The following is a 24,070-nucleotide window of genomic DNA, read 5'->3' as shown; positions in this document are numbered from 1 at the left end:
TTAGCCCAGCAAATACAATATCAATTAGAACCGTGACGCAGTTATTTCTTCTTCTCCTGAGTTCAGCACGCTTCTATTATTAGACTCACACACGGTCTGCAGTCCGACAAACCAAACAACAATCACAGAGTCTCAAACTGTCCAGTAGATTGTCCTTGGAGCTCGTCTTGTGATCTTCATTAACCCCTTAATGCTCCTTAGTCCAGTCGGCCACGTCAGCTCCTTCTCCCGAAAACCACCAGATTCTATTATTTATAGTTCACAAAGTCCAGAGAAGGCAAAGAGTAACGTATCCCAACCACACTGCATCCACCGAAGTCTCTTAAATCCAGTCAGACGGTGTTGCTGTCTGGGATTCTTTTCCAGAAACATAAGATTTATTTTTCCATCTCAGACTCTCGGCTTTAGAATCGGCCTGGTGTTTTAAGAGTTCACTTGGAGAAGCTTAGTTTCGCTTTTGAGTCAGACTGATAAGATAAACCCGCCGCTGCATTTATTCTTTCAGCCAAATATTTTCATTCTTATTTCAGCTTAATGAGGCTGTTTCATAAATCAGAGGCTTCGGCTTACTTACTTGTTATATATTATTAGTTTATATTGATTGCTCTCCTCTCCCCCGGTAAAGGGTTCCTCGCGGCTCAGTGCCAAAAAATGGCGCCCGCTCCAGTCCGTGCACGGTGATTTCTTCAGAAGAAAAAAGTCCGGGTCTGCCTCCCTTTCTTCTCCTTCTGCTGCTCACCATCTGCTTCAGAGAGACTTCTTCTAGACTCTCCTTTGATCCCCATTTCAAAAGGGGGATCCCGAACCGGAGGGTTCCAGTTTTCCCCAGAGAGCTCTTCTCTGGAGTTGCTGGCAGCACCGCAACAAAGCCCCGCCTCCAATGCAGTATGGCATGTTAAAGTGCCAGACAGCATTTACAACAGGATACATTGTTTGTTTGTTTGTTTGTTTGTTTGTTTGTTTGTTTGTTTGTTTATTTATTTATTTATTTATTTATTTATTTATTGGGTTAGGTGTAGGGATGGGGGACAAGGGGGAATGGGATAAACAGGGGGTGCAAATCAAATATTGTAAAATACTCATTCTCATCTGTTACATTTCAGAGATAGAGTGGTGCCTTGATTTATGAACTTAATCCACATTGTCTGTAAATCAAAACGTTCTTAAGTCAAAGCACTATTTCCCATAGGAATGCATTGGAAACCAATTAATCCCTTCTGGCTGAAGAAAAAAATACCCCCCCCCCCCAAAAACACTGGAAGTCCCACACTGGGACTGCCAAAAAACAAAACAAAACAAAAAACCACAAAAAAACAAAACAACACAGAAATGTAAACCCCCCCAGCCCAAACCTACCCTCCAAAACCCACCGAGAACAACTTTTTCAAAAAGAAAAAGCAGGACCGTACCAGTCCGAAGCCTATGTGGAAGCTTCCCAGGCTTCCAAAGCACCAGCACCCGCCTGCTTCTCCTTCTCTTCCTGCACCGCCACGGAGCCCCTCTGACCCGTGCCTTTGGCAGTGCTTATTCATGAGTAAACCCACATCCTTGGCAGCACTTACTTGTGAGTAGACCCACGCCACCCCGCCTCTCCTTCCTCCTCCTGCGCCCCAGGAGCAAAAAAAGTCCCCTAACCACCTGCTGTAACTGTTGGGGCGAAAGGGCTACAAAGAACCAGCCTCTTTGCCACCAACGGTTTGAATTTCCCGCCTTTTCCCCCTGCCTTTTTCCTTTCGTAAGTCAAAGCTCCGTTCGTAACTCAAAGCAATATTTCGCGTCCGGAGCTGTTTGTAACTCAAAACATTTGTAAGTCAGGGCGTTCGTAAGTGAAAGCACCACTGTACATATGTTCCTGGTATAACTTAATTATAATATACATTCTATTTCTAAATTGATCACAGGCTTTCAAACATCAAATATTAATTTGCATTCTATTTCTGAGCCAGTCATAAAATTTCTGCTAACAATCCTCATGGTTCATCTTTCTTCTAGAATCTAGATTAGGTTTAGATTAGGCATCCTTCAGTTTCAAGAGACTATGGTAACGTGTTCCAAATGGAGGACTTGGAACAGCGTCTAGTGTGGCTGAGAAGGCCAATTCGAGAGTGACAATCCCTTCCACACTCTGTGGATCTGTCCAGCTCCCTGTCCCCTGTCCAGCTCCCTGATTTTCCTGGTTTCGAGACTGCTTCTTTGCCTTGGCCTGCTGAACAAGTGTCTCTTCAAAATGGGAGAGGCCATGATGTACCACTTGCCTCCAGGCTGAACACTCAGATTTCTCCTCTGTTGAGGTCCATTCCTAAGGCCTTCAGATCCAGCTTGCAGATATCCTTGTATCGCAGCTGTGGTCTCCCTCTGGGGCAATTTTCCTACACTAATTCTCCATACAGGAGATCTTTTGGAATCCGACCATCAACCATTCTCACAACATGCCCAAGCCAACATAGATGTTGCTGTTTCAGTAATGTATACATGCTAAAAATTCCAGCTCATTCTAGGACTGCTCTATTTGGAACTTTGTCCTGCCAGGTGATACCAAAAATGTGTTGGAGACAATGCATATGGAATGTATTTAGCTTCCTCTCCTGCCCTGCACAAATGGTCCAGGACTCACTGTAGTACAGGAGTGTGCTCAGGACACAGGCTCTATAGACATGGATCTTGGTATATGCCATCAGCTTCTTGTTGAACCATACTCACTTTGTGAGTCTGGAGAACATGGTAGCTTCTTTGCCAGTGCGTTTATCTAGCTCAGCATCTAGGGAGAGAGTGTCAGAAATCTTTGAGCCAAGGTACACAAATTCATGAACAACCTCCAGTTCTTGTGTGGAGAGGATAATAGCCCTGGCCGGTGACTTGTTTTCTTCAGGCTGATTGTTAATCCAAAGTCTTAGCAGGCCTTGCCAAAATGATTCATGAGTTGTTGGAGGTCTTCAGCAGAATGGGCAACAACAGTTACATCATTGGCGAAGAGGAAGTCTCACATGCATTTCAGCTGGACTTTGGTCTTTCCTCTCAATCTAGAGAGATTAAAGAGCTTTCCATCTGATCTAGTCTGGAGGTTCTGTTGCAGTTCCAATGACAGCAAAAAAGACCTGAAACAGGGTCAGCACAAGGACATAGCCCTGTTTCACTCCACTTCGGATGTCAAAGGGATGTGATGTTGAGCCATCAAAAACTACAGTGCCCTTCATTTCCTCATCAAAGGACCTGGTGATGTTAAGGAGTGGAGGTGGAAATCCAATCTTGGGAAGTATTTTTAAACAGCTGTCCCTGCTAACCAAATCAAAGGCCTTTGTAAGATCAATGAAGGCCACAAAGAGTGGCTGTCGTTGTTCCCTACATTTCTCCTGCAACTGTCTGAGGGAAAATACCATGTCAGTAGTGGATCTATTAGTTAAAAATCCACACTGTGATTCTGAATAGACTCTGTATGTAAGCACCTAGATTCTCTTCAGTACAACATGGGCAAGCAGCTTCCCTACAACACTGAGATGAGAGATGCCATGGTAGTTATTGCAGTTTCCTCTGTGGCCTTTGTTATTGTACAATGTGACAATGTTTGCATCCTTCATGTCCTATGGTACTCCACCTTCCCTCCAGCAAAGACAAAAGGTTTTATACAGCTTTGTGGTGATAATCTCTTTACAGCACTTCAGCACTTCAACAGGGATGTTATCCCTTGCAGGCGCCTTGCCAGAGACAAGGGAATCCAGGGCTGCTTTTATTTCTGCTGAAGTTGGTTCACTGTCCAACTCTTCCAAGACAGGCAGGCACTCAATGTTATTTAATGCCTCTTCGATTACTACATTCTCTCTGGATTATAGCTAAGAGTAGTTCTGCACCCAGCATTCCATCTGCTGTGCTCAGTCCTGGATGATCATGCATGTAGCAGACTTCAACAGAGTAGATTTCTTCTGTATTGGACCTAAAGCCTGCTTGATACCGTCATACCTTTGATGTTACCTGTGTCTGCTGCTATCTGTATCTTAGAGCAGAGCTGAAGCCAATAATAGTTAGAAATCTCCTGGAAGCCTGCTGGACTGTGCTACGAGCAGCTTGAAGATCCTGCAAGTTGTACTCACTAGGACAGGCTTTGTATTCTGCTAGAGCTCTCTTCTTATCTCCTATGGCTGGCATCAAGTCCAAATAGGCTTCGAACCCATCTGCTGTCTTTTTGGTCTTCTTGCCAAATGTGGACAAGGCGGTGTTATAAACAGTGTTCTTGAAATGTTCCCGTCATTCAGGTGAATATGCATCAGCTGGGTCTGGAAGGGTTTCATCAAGTGCTTGGGCAAATTCCTCTACTTTTCTTTGATTGCAAGATTTGTGGATGTCAATACATGGTCTTCCTTCCTTTTTCGTGTGATACAATCTCTTTATTCACAGTTTTACTCTGCTACACACCAGGGAGTGATCAGTATCACAATTAACACCCTGATAACTTTGTGTGATGGTAAAACTAGGCAGGCTAGAGCGTCTAGTGAGGATCAAGTCGAGCTGATGCCAATGCTTCGATCTCGGCTGTCTCCAGGAAACTCTGTGTTGAAGTTTTGTGTTAAAGAAGGTTTTGCTGACACAAACATCAAAGTAACAGCAAAACTCCAGCAAGCATTGGCCATTTTTGTTCATCTTTCCAATGCCAAAACGGCCTAGACAAGTGGGCCAGGAACTGTGATCAGCAAGAACTCTAGCGTTGAAGTCTCCAAGAATGAACAGCATCTCTCTCGAGGATTTTTTGGATAGCAGCTGTCAAATCATCATAGAATTTGCCTTTGACTTCTGTTGTAGACGACAATGTTGGTGCATGTGCACTAACCGGTGATGGGTCCCGCTGATGAGTGGAACTGCAGAGACAGGATTCTTTCACTCCCCACAGTAGGTGGGACAATGGATCTCAGCAGAGTATTTCTGACTGCAAAGCCAACCCCATATTCCCTGGTCTCATTCAATGGTTTTCCCTGCCAGAAGAATGAGATTTTTTTTTCTTTGACAGATCCCATGTCTGGCAATCTCATCACCTTATTAATACCAATAGGATTCCAGCCCATACAATAGGCATAATATGTAAAAAATAATTTAAAATGTAGGATGGTTAGAAGGGCATCGCAATAAAGTCTGCTCCTAAAACCTAAAGTGTGACAGCAGGGAGGGGGACTTGTGTCGTTCTGGAGGAAGTGCTTTTCACAAACCCTTTCTTGCCTGCCTGACACACAGATTTCTGGATGCAAAGGTGTTCAGAGAAGTCTGTTCTCCTGCAGATCTTGTAGGTCAGACTCATGGCAAGACAGATGGGCTTTTAGATAGTAATTTAGGGCTGGCTAAACTGTTTAGGATTTGAAAGGTTGAAATACCTGAGCACCTGGAAATGAATCAAGAAAACGAGTGCAGGTCTTTCAGTGTTAGGGTATTATATACTGCAAACTGGTTTGCATTTTAGCTTTTTTTATTTTTTTGAGTTGGACAAGCTGAACATTTAGGACCCTTGTTAAGCACAGATCACATTGCAGTTGCCTAAACATGATGAAGTAATCTACATACAATGTAAGCATCAGTTGTAATCATGTGACCAACCTCAGGCTTTTGTATGGAACTGCTGGATAGCTCATTGATTTAGGCATCTGACTGTAGAGCAAGAGGTTGGGAGTTCAGTTCCCCACTATGCCTCCTCAACGGGGGCTGGACTTGATGATCCATTGGGTCCTTTCCATCTCTGCCTTTCTAAGATGAAGAAATAAATAAATAAAATACTGGGAAATCGAATGCTACTCACCTGGCAGCTGCTAGCTGAATAATTCATTTAGCCTTTTAGGGTAATTTAGTTTCCAGAAGTGAGAGGGGGAATAGAACATGCCATGCATGTTCACATTCAGTTGATTAATCATAATTAACCAAGAGCCACTGGATAGCTCAGAGGTTTAGGTATCCAGCTGTGGAACCAGAGGTTGGGGGTTCCATTCCTTCACTCTGCCTCCTTCACAGGGGCTCAACTTGGTGGTCCACAGGATCCCTTCCAGCTCTGCAATTCTTAGATTATAGTTTATAGAAAGTAGTAGACTTTGGGACCATAAATGTGGCTCTCTCCCCAAGCTAGCACAGCCCCTCCTCTAGAGTAAGGGTGGGAATCATGTAAGCCTGGACTGCCTGTGACTCACAGCTCCATTTTTTGTTGTTCATGCAGTTCTTTCCGAGGGTAGGGAAATAAATTTCCCATTTTAATTTTTATTCCCTCAGAGATACGTTTCTACTCTCTAAAACCAAGTGGGCACTCATCTTTTAGCAAAGCAACAACAGCAGCAACATAGGTTTAAAAAGTGGAAGTGTTTTGCTTGTATTTTCGGAACTGGAAGTGACTTTTCCCCTTCCCTTCTCATTTCATTTGGAGGGGTCAGTGCAGCCCATTGAGAATCCTGCAGTAGAAAAAAAAAATACTCCCCCAGCACCCAAAGCTTGCCCATCCTTTGTACCGAGCACTTCTTCTCCACACACTTGTCTGCTGCACTACTTTTGTGCTGAAGATTGACCTGGAAAATGCAAATAGACTGCTGTCTTTGATACTGTTTTCCCTCACTCTACTCTCTGATTAGAGAGAAGTCCATCTTTTGGTCTGTAAACCTAAAATTCTTCCTGGGTGAAATGTATATTATTAACATGTCTATTGTTTCAGCGAGGATAGTAGTTTTCATAATGCAGATGTCATTCTGTCAAGGCTTTTTAATTTTCCGATCTGAAACCTGTTGGTTATATGCATTTTTTAAAAAAATTAAAAAGGTGCTAAGTTTAAAAAATGAATCATATTTCCTTTTCCCTTTCATGCTGTTTTGTTAGTCATTCACTTTATTTTGTTACTCTCTTCCTCAGTCCAATTTTAAAATGGTGTTGTAAGCTGCTATTACCATGGTGATAAAGCTCACTAGAAAATTCCTTGACAATGAGGCTTTAGCCTTTTACCAGTGACGCATGAAATACGATCTTATTTTCTTGTTACATTTTGTGGTAAACTCAGTTGTGAAAAAAGCAGAATTCTGTGGCTTGTGTTTTAATGTGTGCCTGGGAAATGAAACCACTCCTACCTGTTTTCCTGGTGCGTTTTCCAAAATTGCTTTTGCATATGAAAAACTGTAAATCTTGGCTAAGCCTGTATCCACAATAGAGCCCGCTAATATCACTTAGCAGACAGAATGTACTCATCTCCTCATTAAAAGTGATTTCACAGACTCTGATAGAGAATATCTTTTTGCCCAATAAATCTCCTGAGCCCCATGGGAAAAAGGCTCTAATTTTGAAAGAAGGTGATAATATACATGCAGAGAAGCCTTCTTATCTCTTTGTGGACATGTTCTACCATGTATATGCATTTTCAGTATAATCTCATACTGTTTTTCAAATAATATAATACATTCAGGAATGGACAATCATCAGCTTTCCAGATATTGTTTAACTTTAATTAGCACCAGTTAGAGTCTAACACCACCTGGCCAACAGTAAAAGCAGCAGCAGTAGCAGTAACAGCAATACCCAATCTTTAGGCACATTTTCAATGTTCTGTGTACCTGAGGTACTTTTTTTTTTTTTTTTTGGCAATAATCCTTACCATATCCACTGGAGGGACTATAGCTCTACAGGGAGCACATGGACAATGTCCAAAGACAGAAAATAGTTTTGGTTTTTGGATTGCGAGCGACTCATAATCCCAACCAGGTATGCTGGCTGTGGGATTGTGGAAGTTGTACAGAAAAAAAAAGTTTCCCATCTCTGAGAGCATCTCAAGGCATCTTCAATCATCAGAATAAGGGCAAGGTATCAAGTAAAGGAAAGATTTGTACTGGAGAACTCGACAAACCATTGCCAGTGCAGACAATACTGAACTAGGTGAAACAGGAATCATTCCCTTCTTCTGACAGAGAAGATCACACAGAAGACCAAGCTTTACATTTAAGATAACCCATAATTAGAGCTGGAACCACATCAATGTTCAGGAGACATAATGAAGATAATCATTCATGTCTGAGAAATCAATAGCTATCATCAAGAAACAAAGCAAGTTAATTTACAAATTTTGGGCTCAATCTCAGGATTTTCTGAGTTTTTACTACATATATATATATATATATATATTAAGGGAGGATATGTATATATATCTCCTCCCTTAATCCTCTTTTTTCTTTCCCGTGCCTTCTTTTCTCATGTCTTTCCAAAAAGTCACAGCTGATCTACCTTTTCTTGTGAGCCCCTGTTTCTTCTTCCTTTTGTAATTTTTCCCACCACTCCTGGATCCAGCCGTAGGCAAAAGGTTTGAGGCAGGTGGGAAAAGCAAGGCAGAGAAAGCAGATGAGGCAATAGAAGAGTCAGGGAAAGTGTAAGCAGAAAGGGGGAGCAAATGAAAAGCATCTGGCAGAGAAAAGAGAATGATCTGGTAAAGGAAATGTGGAGTGCACAAACAGAAAAAATAATGTTAAACCATAATTCAAAGCATAGAAAATTCCAGCATAAAAGCTCACTTCTAAAAGAGTTTGTCAAGATTTTTGACTAATTTTGAAAGACACTGATTTCTTTAAAACAGAAGTTTTTTTTTTAAAAAAAAGCAAGGTTTGGACACAAATGGCAATATACCCAATGGATAGTTGGTACAATGCTGCATCAAGAGGTATGGGAATGGGAAGGAACAAATGGTGTATAGAAAGGAGCCCAATAAATACTAGTTTTTAAAAGTATTTAAAATAACCCTGAACAAGCTTAACTTTTTGATGTTTTTAAGGCACTATTTCTAGAAGTGGGAAAATGAGTTTCTGGTTTTGCTTCTTCTCTGTGCAACTGCAGGTTATGCGAAGTGCTTAATCTTGATCCCAGGCATGTTCTAATCGCTGAGGTAATCTTCACAAACATTGGAGGGGCTTCTACAGCTGTTGGGGACCCACCAAATGTGATCATTGTTTCAAAGCAGGAACTCAAGAAGTTGGTATGTGTTTCTCTTTCTATCCTGTGTGAGAGATACTGCTTTAGAAGTACAATAATGAACAGTGACCCTGTTAGTCACATGAAAGAAGTGATTCAGCTCTTTCGGGATTAGTGTACTAGGGCAAATAGAAGTTGTCAGATATCCCAAGTGACATGTAGGGTGCACATGGTGTAACCTTGTTCTAATGGATTATGCATGTTTTGAAAAAAAAACCCATAACTACAGCACATGACTATACAAAAACATGTCTCACATTCCATTTTAAAAAATTGTATTAATCTGCTTTATTTTAAATGTTACAACTTGTACATATTTACCTGTGAGTAAGTCACATTAAAATATATGGGATGGGCTCACTGAGCAGTTATACATAGATAGAATTGTGCTCTGCACAATGGGAAATATGGAACAAGTTGGTTGGTCCTGTGAGTGTATATGTTTGTGGCTGTGCCATTTAGTAAAGCAGGTTTAAGTCCTGAAGACTAGTCACCTCAGAAAGCAAACTAATTTGCACACTGTGGGAAGGTGGAAGAAATTCCTGTTGTGACATTCAAATGCTTACATTAACAATTAACCTTTTATAGACATAGTCTGTGTCTAGTAGGGACATGCATAGTGAAAATTTTCTTATTTCTTTTATTTTGGATTCTTTCCAATGAATGCCCCTTTTGTTTTCTTTTTTTTTTGTCTCCCCCCCCCATGCTAAGCTTGAATTTGTGAATACTGATAAATCATTCAAAGATATGGAAATGAATCCCCCTCTTTTGCATTGACTGGGATTCAGTAGGTGCAGACATACTCATCATGGCCATGTTCTACTTACATATAGGTATTATAATGCAGAGCCACTCAAAATTTAAAAGGGGGCAACCCTAATTGAGCATTACTTTGTCTGCTTATGCAAGGAATCAAGTGCAAGACCTTCAAGTGGTGCCTCGCTTGACGAGGATAATCCATTCCAGCAAAATCGCTGTAGAGCGAAATCCTTGTCAAGCGAAATAAAAAAGCCCATTGAAATGCATTGAAAACCATTTCAATGCGTTCCAATGGGCTAAATACCTCAGCGTCCAGCGAAGATCCTCCATAGGGCAGCCATTTTCTGCTTACTGTGCAGTGAAAAATCCATCCTAAAGCACAGCGGGGAGCCATTTTACACAGCAGGCGGCCATTTTGAAACCCGATGATCAGCTGTTTTGATCGTTGTAATACGAAGAATCAGTTCCTGAAGCAGGGAACCGATCGTCGAGAAGCAAAAAACAAAACAAAACCCATTAAAACATTGTTTTGCGATTGCAATAACATCATCATGAAGCAGATTCGTCGTTTAATGAGGTAATCGTTAAGCGAGGCACCACTGTAAAGTCCTTAAACTTGTAGGCTTTGGTGGATCAATCTGTTGGATTTGGTTGCTCAACCTTGTTCACAAAATATTATTATATGCGGCAGTCCAGGTTATATCATGTTCCATTTGTACTCTCATGTTGCTCCACTGCTTCTTCCATCTTTTCCTCACCATGTAGAATATTGGAAGATGGAAGAGGTATACAATATCCACTGGTAGTGGTAGCAGTTACCCATTGGGAAGCAGTACCTTGAGTTTATGTTCACCAGCAATAAAGGCTACTCACTGGACTTCATAAACTTTCTGTCCTTGCTTTTTGCTTGGGATTACCACTATCAGGCAACTCCTAGTAATACATATGTAGCTCCTAAACTGCAAATTGCTAGGTAGGCCACAAGTTCTGCAGCCAAAGTGCAACAAAAACTCAGGTGTGACTCAGGTCTTAAACACTGACTTGTGCAAGTCCTCAGGGCTAGAAAAAAGAAAGCCTTTTCAGGCCCAGCTCTGTCCTGGGGTGGAGTGAGACAGCTGCACCAGACACCAGTTTCTGAATATTTATCTATTTTTATTTATTTATTTAAAACATTTTTATCCCACCTTTCTCCTTAAAAAGGACCCAGGGTGGCTAACATCCTTGAAAGACAATTGTTAAAGCAAAGAACAGTTTAAACAAATAAAGAGGTAGCTTACATTGTTAAAAGACAATAAAAAAGCTAAAATAAGAAGTATGCAAATACTAAAAAGGAACAAACAATACCACTCAGAGAAATGGTAAACACAAGCAGTACTAAAGACCCAGTAAGAGCAGTAATGCAGAATAATCCATCTAAAAGTCACTCATGTAGGCAGTCGCTTGGGTAAAAAGCTTGCCTGAAAGGTCTTTGCCTGCTTTTGGAAGGATAGCAAAGATGGGGCCAGTCTGGCCTCCTGTGGGAGGGAGTTTCAGAATCTGGGAGCAGCAACAGAGAAGACTCTTTCCTGTGTCCTCCCCAAACATACCTGTGAAGGTGGTGGTACTGAGAGAAAGGCCCCTCCTGATGATCTTAACACCTGAGCCAGCTCATAGTGGGAGACACGGTCTTTGAGATAGCTTGGATCCAGGTCATTTAGGGCTCTGTAGGTTAAAAGCAGCACTTTGAATTTTGCCTAGAAACTGATTGGCAGCCAGTGAGCTGCTGTAACAGGGGGTTGGGGGTAGCATGTGATCTCTAACCAGTCCCAGCCAGCAATCTGGCAGCTGCATTTTGGACCCACTGAAGTTTCTTGACACTTTCCATTGGCAGTCCCACATAGAGTGAATTACAGTAATCCAGTCAGAAAGTAGCTAGGGTGTGTATGATAGGGGCCAGATCAGAACTCTCCAGAAATGGGTGCATCATGAAAAGGAAATGAATTGTCAGTCAATTTGTTATTATTGGATTTTTACTGTCAGGGATGGAGAGGTGTGCTTGTGGGATTCCCCCCCCCCCAAAGTAAGTGAGTTGGCTTTAGATAGCATGTACCTTGACTTGAATGGTGGCAAGGGGGGTGCTATTTACTTTGTGTGTTTCCTGAGCTGACCCTAAGATGTCACATATCCAGTAAAGCAATCCGGACAATCAGTGATCAATAAAAAGCATGTTTTTCATAGCACTGCAAAATGCAGTTTAGTTTGCTCTGTATGTTACAGCAATGGCTCATAATGAGATATGGTAGTGGGATCATTCTGCCTGCTGACGGTATCCTCTCTGCCTCCCCACAATTGGTGTACTGTAATTTGTGAAAGAGATTTGGAATTACAGATTATGTACAAACTGCCACCATGTTCATGTAAATGTACACAGATTATTCTTTCTTTCTTTTGTTGCATTTGTATGTTCTAGTGAGTTCAAGAGGTGGGTGGGCTGTCCTCCCTCAGTGTACAGTGGGGTCTTGACTTGAGAACTTAATCCGTATTGGAAGGCGGTTCTCAAGTCAAAAAGTTTGCAGGTCAAATCTGCATTTCCCATAGGAATGCATTGAAAACCATTTGATCCGTATCTGCTCTTTTCCATCCATAGAAACTAATGGGAAGCTGCTATTCTGCCTTCGACCACTAGAGGGGAATATTTTGTTTCTTTTTTCCTTAGGTCAAGAAAGGTTCAGGGAAGGCAGGGAAAATACAGTCCAGGCAGTACCAGGCAGTCCGAAGACTGTCTCCCAATCCACTCTCTAAACGCTGGGAGGAGTGAGGAAGCAGACAGGCACCCTTTTCACTGGCCAACAGTTAACTGAAAGTTCAAATTTTGCACTTTCCCTGCCTCCCACATGGGCTTTTTTCAGTTTGTAACTCAAATCTAAGTATGTACTGTAAGTCAAGTCAATATTTTCCTATGAGAATGGTTCTTAAGTAAAAATGTTCTTAACTCGAGCCGTTCTTAAGTCAAGACCCCACTGTAGTCCTCACAACAGCTGTGTCAGGTGGAATGACTGTGATCGGCCCAAGGTCACTTGGCTGAGTAGGGAGCTGAACCCCAGCCTCCTGAAACGCAGTCCAGCCTTCTAACTACTGTGTGACACTGGCTGTCTGGTGTACAACACAAGCAAGCTGAGGAACCACATTTTGCCAGCCCCTGCCCCCCCCCCAGCACCTACTGTAGGAAGAACCAGGCCCGGGAATAGACAAAAATAGTAAAAATAAAGAAATACATGTAAAATCCGATGTACATTCCTTGTTTTGATGTTTTGGTGGCTTTTAGGATGGGACGATCTTCCTGGTGCAACAACTGTCACTCTTGAAGAAAAGGCAAACCGAAATTTTTGCTGCTTTTTATTTTCTGGTATAGAGTAGCAACAGAGAAGGGCTCTGTGGGGCCAGAGGCCCTAGATATTGCTCTGGGGGGCATCTACCTGTGGACCACATATTCCCCAACCCTTGACATACTGTGCGCCATGCTCATGAGCTCTTTCACATGTCATACCACACATATGTCTGAAGAAGAGCCTCTGGATGCACTCCCTTCGATGTGCACTCATTGTAATAGGCAAAAATTCCCTTTTGCTTGGCTTCGGTCCTTATACTGCATTTCTCTCTGCAAAACTGAACTCTTCCTCTTCCACTCCTGTAACATTTAAAAACGTTTCCCTAAAAATCTTTGGCACAAATCGCCCAAATTAAACTTCTTTCCAAAAGAATGCACAAATATTGTTATTCTTCTGGTACAGGTTTTAGCTGGACTAGAGATAAATAAATTTATGGATGGACTGTGTCCATCCATAAATTTTCTCTGTTTGTGACTCTGAGGCTTCAGAAACTGCAATAATTTGAGATCATAGTTTTACCAGTCCTTGAGGGGTCATGAAATATTAGACTATAAAGCAAAAGTGTCACCTGAAGTTTCTAAACAATTTTTTCTGGATAAGTCTATAAACCTTTCAGAAACTTTAAAAGGCTTAAGGTCTATGATTTATTATTTATGTTCTTGTCTCAAGGAGTTTGGCCTTCTCTTACTACTTGTAGTCTGGACCTGGCTTTAGGCGGCATTTGTGATTTCCAGAAGAAGCTACTGCAATTATAAGTTAATCTGTTTTTTCTCACTTCCTAAATTATGCCTTTTCCTGGAATATTTCAGGGTGTGTTCCGCACAGAAGCAAAACTGTTTTCTCATGTTAATTACCTGAGGCCATTTCAATCTATGCAACTATTTCCTCAGCATAGGCTGAATGCAGAACAAATCCCAAATGGGTTGTACCTACTCTCTCTGTATGACCACAGATTAGCCTAATGCCCAAAACAGAGTGTATGTTTTCTAACACCCCCCCAAAACCCCCCAAATTCTGCCATCTTAAAGTATGACAGTATCCAAATTGAAACAGTGCATGGAATATAGCATCCAAACCTTCATTCTCTGCACTTTTTGATTCCTCGGCGTTATGGCTTCACTACACTACAGTGATAATAGCCATCAGAGCTGACTGAAATATCTCTTCCATGCAGCTCTGAGAGGAAATGCAGCTCCATGAGAATCCAGACCTGGACTTGGCTAATGATAATGGTCAGGGGCTTTGCCAGTCCCAGGGTTTTCCAGGGACCATATCAGTCCCTCCAGATGGAACTGAAAATAATTGTAAGACAACTGGTTTAAAAGAAAATTGACAAAAGACAATTAAAAAAAATCTTCTTCTGGTTTCAGAGTAGCAAGACATCCCCTTCCCCTGCCAAACTATGGATATCTATCTATCTATCTATCTATCTATCTATCTATCTATCTATCTATCTATCTATCTATCTATCTATCTATCTATCTATCTATCTATCTATCTATCTATCTATCTATCTATCTATCTATCTATCCATCCATCCATCCATCCATCCATCCATCCATCCATCCATCCATCCATCCATCCATCCATCCATCCATCCATCCATCCATCCATCCATCCATCCATCCATCCATCCAATCAATCAAACAAAAGAGAGGAAAAAAGGGAACACCGAAATCTCAAGCTTCTTTGCATAGCACTAAACTATGGTTTAACATTACATCACAACATGGCCACAAGATAGAAAAAATAATGTCCTTCATGGTAGACAGTGATCGATTTCAATGGAAGGGCATGAACCAACTCTCCTCAGACTGAAAAAGGTGCTTGGATGAATAGCAAAGCGTTTCAACCTAACAAGAAATAAGTCAAGTTGCCGTGACTCAACTTCCAGGTAACCACACCTGGATAACTGAGAATCTTCACAGATATGAATATATTCAACTCTCTTACAAAAAACAAGGGGACACATAGATTAGAAGCTCTTTACAGTGGTGCCTTGCAAGATGAGCGCCCCGTTTAACGACGAAATCGCATTACGACGAACTTTTTGCGCTCGCAAAAGCGATCACTTTACGATGGTTTCAATGGGGGAATTTCGGTTTGCGATGATCGGTTCCCTGCTTCGGGAACAGATTCTCGCAAAACGACATTTTCGACCAGCTGATCGGCGGTTTCAAAATGGCCACTGGGTAAAAAAAAATGGCTCCCTGCTCTTTTCTGGGATCGATTCCTCGCTGCACGGGCAGCGAAAATGGTCGCACTATGGAGGATCTTTGCTGGACGATGAGTTTCAAACCCATGGGAATGCATTAATCGGGTTTTAATGCATTTCTATGGCCTTTTTTATCTCGCATTACGACCTTTTTTTCTACAGCGATTTCGCTAGAACAAATTAACGTTGTAATGCGAGGCACCACTGTATTTGCATTTTGTTTCATCTCAAGCAACATTATGAGGTTTGGAAGACATAGCAATAAAAGTACAGTACTTGGCCTTTTATGTGCATCTCTGATTTTTACTGAGCTGCTTTAACCAGTTTTATCTCTACTCTGTTTCTGTTTCCAGGGAGTGGATTTTGCTGCATTTACAGGACACATGTTTGTTGGAATTTGCCTTGTACTTCTGGTCTCTGTTCCTTTCCTAAGGCTTCTCTACTGGAACAAAAAACTTTACAACAAAGAACCAAGTGAGATCGTTGGTGAGTTCAAAATTGAAATTATATAGCTGTGGATCTGAAGAAAATTACATAACCGAATGAAGTCCTAACAAAATTGTGTTTTTGTAAACATTTATATATAGACAAAAAGCTAAATTGTATATTAGAGATAACCTGCCATTAAAAGAGGGAATTTCTTAAGTGCTGAAAACATCTGGTTGTTACAGCAAGGAGCTTTCACACCTCATCATTTGCAAATTAGCATGCTTTGCTTTGTGACTGGGACTTTGCATAGGCTTTATTTGGAAGCAACATCATGGCTGTTGAATATAATGATACCCAGTGCCAACTGTTGAATAATCATATTAAAAGTAATTTGAGAAATACAGTAGAGCCCATATATCTGCTAGGGATTGGTTCCAAGCCTCCCTCCCCAGATATGGAAAGCTGTGGATAATAGTGTGGGATAGCATGGTCATTCTGCTATGATTCAGAGGGCCTGGCGTGCTCTAGTCCATGGAGTCACGAACAGCCGGACACGATTTAACACTAAACAACAACAATAGCATGGCAAATGGAAAAAAAACTAGAAAAAATATTTTCGCGTGTATTATCAGAACTAGCCACTAGACGGTGCCAGAGATCATGCTATGTATTATTCACTAACAAGTATTCATAGCACAGTATCTGGCTCCCTCTAATGGCTGGCTCTGATAACACATGTGAAAACGTGTTTTTTTCCTAGATTTTTTGCTTTTAATATTTTTAATATTTTCAGATCACGGATAAGGGAATCAGTGGATACTGATACTGCGCATATGGGGCCCTACTGTATTTTTTTGCAACAACATTAAATATAAGTTGTTTTATGAGATGGGGGTGTCATTGAGATGATCATGAAGATTATTAAATGTTGGCCAGCATTTTCTGCTTTCTTCTGCTTCTCATTCTTCATCTCTTCCAGACGATGCTTGTTAGTAACTTCTAGCCATGCCCTTAAAAACTGGTCTTCTGTTACATGTGAAAATTTTATCTCACATGTAATTTTATCTCACAGTTTGCTTTCATGGCAAATTTAACCAGTGAATCCTAGTAGATGCCAGTTCACACAGCTGTAGATCTCAAAATGTTGTAGATGAAGTGGGATGATGGCATACTGTCCCAGATTTCCAGCATCCTTATAACTCTTTCAGAAGGATTGTGGGAAATAAATTTGCATCTAGAGGAAAAAAAGCCATGCCGGGAGCAAAAACAGGTGGATTGATTCAAATTATCATGTTCATCATGTGATCAGGAAAAAAAAATACTTTGAATCAAACTGTATTATAACTGCAGCAAATCCTGTGGTATTTGATCATATAATTAAAGTCTCAGACTGATTCATACAAGTTCTGAATCATAGCAGAATGATCAGACTTTGTTTAAGTTTAAACTGAAATAGTCCAAGGTGATCTGGGCTGATTTGAATATTCTTTAATGTATCTTCTTCTTTTCTGGTAGCTCGCATGTATTTGTATAGATGTCCACGTGTATAGAGAAAAACTGCAGATTGAGTATGCAGCTGAGTGTACATGCTTTTAGGAAATGTATTTGTTCTTAGAAAAAATTGGAAGTGTTCATACAAACCCTTCAGGTCAGTTTTCTGAAATTTGGTACGATGCCATCCTCTGTAGGGTAGATTGTATCTTCAGATTCCCCATATATAAATATTACTTTGCTGTGCATTTTGTTTTTAATTGTTGATTATTGGACTTATTTTTCTGCTGTAAACTGCCCAGAGTGGTCTTGTTAGCCAGATGAGCAGGATACAAACCAAATATCTCTATCCATATCCATATCTATCTGGAAATGAGAAACATTTAACTATTTGCTTTTCCAGTGCAAGTTAATGGGAGACTAGCAGTCTGAATTTATAAATTAATTAGGATCCTGGGCAGACATCAAATTGGAGGGTTCTGAATTGCTCTGACCCAAACTGGGATCTACCCTGAAGTACTGAATTGGCTTTTGAACTGAATCAGGAACGTTTGCATAGCTCTACTTTAAAGCAAAACCCTTTATTTATTATGTATTACTTACTTTTATACCATACCTCTCCTCCAACAAGCTCAAGGTAGCATACACGGCTCAGCTCCTCCACTCTGCCTCTTCTTCACGATCCTTAGAAGTAGGTCGATTATGGACTAGCTTCAGGTCACCAGCTGATCTTCAGGCCCAGTGGGGACACCCCCCTGAATCTTCCAAGTCCCAATCTTGCACTTTAACCCGTACACCACATTGGCTTTTTTTGAAAATTGTATGGGTTTGAATTTCTTCATAAAATTTGGAATGCCTTGACATATGTGCTAAAAAAAAGAAAGTGCACAAAAGAGGGAGTCATTTGGATTTTTCTCCAAAAATTCTGCAGACAGAATTCTGTGATTTGCAAATGCTTTCCATGAAGCCTCATGGGCAGCAAGGTTACAACTTCGGTCTTGTTATGTGCCTGCTTGGTCAATTACCCCCACCATTACATGACCAAGCAAGGGGGGGCACACCATCCTGCATGTGGAGAATGCTGGAAGTTGTAGTTTTACGGCCAATTATACTCTCTCTCTCTCTCTCTCTCTCTCTCTCTCTCTCTCTCTCTCTCTCTCTCTCTCTCTCTCTCTCTCTCTCTCTCTGAATTTGTGGGCTGAAATTCACAGCATTCTGTTTAGAAAATTCTGGGACCTATAGTTCAAAAACATGAAAATGCACCCCCCCCCACCGCATGGCTATATATACTCAGAAAACAAGTACGTTCAGGACCAAATTAGTCTTCTCATCTCTGATGTTTTCCTGCCTACCATCATCAGATTCAGCAGTTCTCATAATTAGTAAATGGCATTCTTCACCCCCCGCCCCACAATCAGCTGCAGCTACATCATGATGAAGCCAATCAGTACCTGCTCAATAAAAAAGTACTGGTTCTATCAACATTTTCTGTGAAATAGAATGAGAGAGGTGATCAAAGCACATTCCATTAAAAGGGAGCTGGAGTTGTTTGGCTTCAGAGGAAATAGTAACAGAATGCCTGCAAGATGGCTTAATGGGTCTTTTCTATCTTTAATTGCCGTGTTTTTTTTGGCAGTCTTCAATAGGATTGTTTGAAGCAGCTGTTTCAATCAACTCAGTGTCTCCTATGTTGCCCTCTGATTACCAATCAAACAAGCACTGAGTGTATATTAAAGAAAGTGCCACTTGCTTTGGTTTCCTTGCTTTTCATACCCTTATTGTAGGTTGCTTCTCAACTGCTTAAATTAGGATAGATTCACAAGACTGAACTTTCTAATGGGCTGGGACTATTTGCACTCTTTTCATTTGCACTTCAGCTTTTCCAAAAAGCAAGTTGTCGGTTGAATGCTTTTAAAGCCGTTGGAGAGAAATCTACTGTTGTCCCAGTTCTGCATCATGCAGGGTGCCCTGTCACGATCCTGTCGACCTCCTGTTCTAATCCAACAGTTGTAATACACACATAGTGATAGGTTTTGACAACGGGAGTCATGTTAGTCAGTAGTTTGTTGTGATGTTGAGTAACAGCCTGATGATATGAGCTATTTGAGTGTGGAAAAGAGCACCGTTGGAGGTTATGGGCTCCCTTCTGGTGGAGGTACAGTGGTGCCTTGCTTAACGATGATAATCTGTTCCTGGAAAATTGACGTTAAGCGAAAACATCGTAAAGCGAAATGTAAAACCCAATTGAAACGCATTGAAACCCGTTCAATGCGTTCCAGTGAGGTAAAAACTCACTGTCCAGCGAAGATCCTCCATATGGCGGCCATTTTCGCTGCCTGTATAGCAAGGAATCTGTCCCTAAGCACAGCGGGGAGCCATTTTAAGCACCTGGTGGCCATTTTGGAAACCCGACGATCAGCTGTTTTTGATCGTCATAAAGCAAAAATCGGTTCCCGAAGCAGGGAACCAATCATCGCTAAGCGAAATTCCCCCATTTAGACCATCGTTTTGCGATTGCAATTGCGATCGCAAAAAGATCATCGTAAAGTGGATTCGTCATAATGCTGGGCAATCATTAAGCGAGGCACCACTGTATTGAAGTCGTAGTTCAATGTCCTTTGGTCAGGAATATCGCAGTTGCAGCCTGCAGTGCAGAATTGCTGTTGAGTGCAGGGTTGGACTAGATGATCCTCAAGATCCCTTTCAACATGAGGACAATATTATTGGCTATAAATACAAATCAGGTGTTCAGAAATTTGAACAGTGGGGATGAGAAGAAATGCAAGGAAAACGTTCAGCCCTCCAATTTTTCCAAAAAGATGAGTAATGGTGGAAACGGATGGGGGGAATATTATAAGTTTGTATTGGCTCAGGAGAAATGGTGCTTGCACACTGTTTCTGCTGCACAGCATATGGCAACCCTGTTGCAATTCATGAGCATCAAATAAATGTTCTGGTTTCCCAGCTGAATGTACAAGTTTGCTCAGCTAAAGTCTGTAGCTTTGCAGAAATCAGAGGAGGCTGGTAGGAGCCTAGTTCACTATGCCTTTTAAATTACAATACTTTTTGTCTGGCTTAGTAAAATTGGGTATCCACTGTATGTCTTTTTCCTGTGATCTTTTCAAATTCCGTTAGGAATACATAGTTGTCTTTTGAAAGACGACAACCTGCCTCTTGGAAAAAGACTGCACAACAGCATTTAGGATATTTCAGTTTTCAGATAATGAAACAGATTGGGACATAGAAAAAGTCACTGAGTGAAAGTGAGTTGGAGGGGAAACAATGGAAACGGGATCAAAGGAAGCATGCCCGTCCTTCAGTAAAAAGACTCTTCTTTTTGCAACGATGGGCAGAGGGGTACAATCTGCACTGTTCAACTCTCTGCAATTGCGTTTGTCCCTAGCAGCATAAGACTTGTGAATATTGGAAACTGCACTGAATAGCAGATGCCTTAAAAAAACTCAACAAATTTCATCTATTACTGAAAGAGAATGTGTGTGTTTGTGCGTGCATGCATGTGCACATGAGTATGCACCCATGTGCACATGTGTGTGTTGGTCTCTGTCATAGTTCCAAGACCACAGAGCCTAGAGAATGAAAGATGCCATATGTTGGGGACATGCAAGTTCAGGCTGTGTGCATGTGTGTGTGTGTTTTTTAATGGATCAACTGATTTTTTGTTAATTAAAACCAGTCCATGGCCAGCAGCTTTATCTGCAGCCGCTACATGGCAGATTTACCTAGCCTTCAGAGATGAAGCTGCAAGCAGGCAGGCCTGGCATATCCATTTCTTCAGAGGAACTCTAGGCAGCTCCATGTAGTGCCTCCCTTTGCAGGGAGCCCAACCTCTTCACACAATCAGAAATGAAGATGACAAATGCAGAAGAAAAAAAAAAAAACACAAGATAGTCCTGCTTCGCGGTAAAAAGTGTGTGCATGGGAGTGAGCCGAAGGAAAGGCTGAAAAGCGCTGAAGTGCCTAGGAGGGGAGATGGTGAGAAAGGAAAGGAACAAAGAGTTTCCAACCTGTGCAAAGCTGGATATTTCTGCTCTTTCTGTAATCATCTGCTGAAACTTGGAGCAACCATTGTTGGCTTTCAAAAGGACTTTAAAAACTTAACTTGTCCTGTGGCTGAAGCTAGATAGACCCATGATCATCCTGGCCTCTGCATGGGCTATTCAAACCAAAACCACTCCTACTAGAGGAATGTTAACACTGATGCCTCTTTGGCTTGCCTCTTCAAAAGGTACTGTAGTATCCCCACAAGCACTGAAACGGAAAGGAACAAAAAATTTTTTTTGGCTCCTTTAGTTCCAACAAGCTTACATGACCATGAGCTTTTGTGGATCATAACCCACTTCTTCAGACAGAAATGTAGCTTTTCAGCTCACACTAAAATAAATTTGTTAAAGCTCTCCATTAGTTTTGGTTTTCTTTTTTGCTTTTTGTTCTTGCCCAAACTGGGTAAGGGTGCAATTGCATAGCATAGGAAATCTGTGTGTATCTGCGGTACATTTGCACCTGCGATGTTGGGCTTCCCCATGGGAAATTTGTTTTAGCTGACTACATATCAATCAGCAGAGATGAGAGGAGGAAATTAGCATTCAGCCTTGTTTGCAGTTTGTTAAGGTACCCCTCCTGTGACTGTCCAGATTTGCAGGAGGCACAACTGCAGTGCAGCTACATTAAGAAGGTACAAAGATGTGTTTATTCACAATTTCCTCTTTACTCTCTGCTGAAGCTTCACACTCCCCCCCCTCCCTTTGGTTTCCTAGGCACCCCAGTACAATGGCACCAAGCCTTTTTCTTTAAAGGGAAATGTAACAGGAAGAGAAGAGGAAAACAAGCAATTTGAAGGAAAATTGTGGCTTTTAAAAATCATGGACAGGGCTAAATTTCTTGCTTTAAAAAACAGATCAATTTTAAAAAGCCAGCTTTCCATTGTTAATTTAAGAATTGCTTCCTATTCAATATTCGGCAATGGCAGATGCTTTCTGTGTTGGCACAAACATCATACTGGCTGAATTAATGTGAATGCATTCACTGTCAAAAAAGCAGAAGCCATGGTGACAGAGTTTAAAACTAGAGATTAGAGGAGTTTGAAGGACTCCAGGCTGATTCACATTGACTTGTGCATTGGAAAAATAATATGAATCTGACCATCCCAATCCTGGAGCATTTCCCACAGTTTGCCAATGTAGTTGTCCCTTAACATAATTACCTCTTTGAAAACTACAAGGACGACAATCAGTTGGCAGCCCTCAGTCTCTGCAGATTGTAGGGAGTCATGGGGAGGGGTCATTTCACCTCCTTTTTTCTGTGACAGAAGGAAAGTGGTAGAGATGTCCCACTTCATTAAAAAAAAAGCTGTGTGGTTTCCATCAGGTACGCTAGAGACATTCTGTGCTGCATGTATTTTAAAGTGTGTTTTCCTCATCCTTTAACAAGAGAAAAGTTTCCAAAGCTCACCATAGAGAGATGTGTGAGTTCCAGATGAAGGAAGCTGTCAAACCACAAGTTTTGTTTGTTTTTGTTTTGACATCATACTGGACATGTGAAAAATGGGTGAGTAGGGCAATAAACATCCAGTGTAAGCTTGCAGTGCAATCCCAATTCAAAGATGCAGTGTCCCCAGGGCGTTGAGAACAGGGAAAATCTTCTTTTGCCAGAAGAAATCCCCTTATCTGAGAAAAATGCCTTTGAGCCTCTTCCATGGGTTAATCCCAAAAACTGACAGAGGCGAAGGGATAAGTGAGACTGGATCCAAATTTCCTTTATCCTTTGTGTCAGCTGCTATGCTGACATACAGTTGCACCACAGGATCATCCTAAATCCTTACGCTGGGAAGAGTTTGGGATCAGCATAGCTTCAGGTAGCCTAGTCGCAACTCAGCTGGCCCTCAGCTATTTTAGCAGGTTAGGACTGCACTCTTGCAAAACCTATTTTATTCAACAAGTACGTTCCTGTGCTTTTCAGTTTTGCCACCACATATTAAAAACTCAACAGTTGCTTCTGCAAACTGATTTCAGAAATGTACTTTATGTCCTGGACATGCTTCCTTATTAACACAGGTATATGAAATATTCATTGCTTGGATTACTACTAAAATCTTTTTTGAATGTTGTTTCTTAAAGCAGTTGAACGTTTCTCAGTAGACTCCCAATCAAGTTTAAACCCTTGGTTGAACATTCATTTCTTGACTCCAGCAGTTAATTTAACTGCATTTGTTTTTCCCAGACCAGGAAAAAAGAAAAAGAAAGGAAAAAAGAAAAGAAAAGAAAAGAAAAACTACTTCTGGAAAGAATATAATGAATTGCAGAGAGATTTTTTTTCTCTAGACAGTTGCTAAAGTGTAAGCTTTACATTTTATTGAAAAATGTCACTAACTTGATTTTGGAAATTTAGTGACCTAGAAGCCCGACAACCTTGAGTTACAATGTCTTGGTTAGGAGTAAATGGACATTATTTTGATAGCTCTCAAGGCTGATGCAGTTTTCATAGGTACAGATTACATTGTCAAGGTTTCAGTTGAGTGAAGAGCAGTAATTTGTGATTTTGAACCCACTCTGCTGAAAAAGATGCTAAATTGTTATTGGGCAAATAAGTGATTGGTAGGGGAACAGGTGGTGAAAACAGCTCTGCTGCTTCTCTTTCCCCACCGTATTATGATATATTTCCTAGTTGACACGGAACTTTGTGGTAGTGTGAACGAGAGGTACATCAGGAGACACCATTGTATTTAAACAGACAAAGGATAAGCTGTTACCGACACCATTTTGGGCACTAACAGGAAGGGGAAAATGTAAGCCAGCTAAGCATGACCCTCAGGGAGGTGGAAGATTATATGGGAAGG

The 24,070-nt window shown here is 41.2% G+C and overlaps 1 protein-coding gene across 1 annotated transcript in view; it reads left to right on the top strand.

The window, feature by feature from the left end:
• OCA2 (OCA2 melanosomal transmembrane protein) overlaps positions 1-24,070 on the top strand; it is a 220,359-nt gene that overhangs the window by 120,248 nt on the left and 76,041 nt on the right. The window contains exons 15-16 of the mRNA XM_020796810.3: positions 8,821-8,959; positions 15,651-15,783. Of these exons, the coding sequence (XP_020652469.3) occupies positions 8,821-8,959; positions 15,651-15,783 (272 nt within the window). The remainder of the gene's footprint in view (positions 1-8,820; positions 8,960-15,650; positions 15,784-24,070) is intronic.

This window comes from Pogona vitticeps, chromosome 3 (genome assembly GCF_051106095.1).
Source record: "Pogona vitticeps strain Pit_001003342236 chromosome 3, PviZW2.1, whole genome shotgun sequence".
In the NCBI taxonomy this organism is placed as follows: domain Eukaryota; kingdom Metazoa; phylum Chordata; class Lepidosauria; order Squamata; family Agamidae; genus Pogona; species Pogona vitticeps.
Note: the sequence above shows the minus strand (reverse complement) of the source record. Positions and strands in the feature narration are given on the sequence as shown.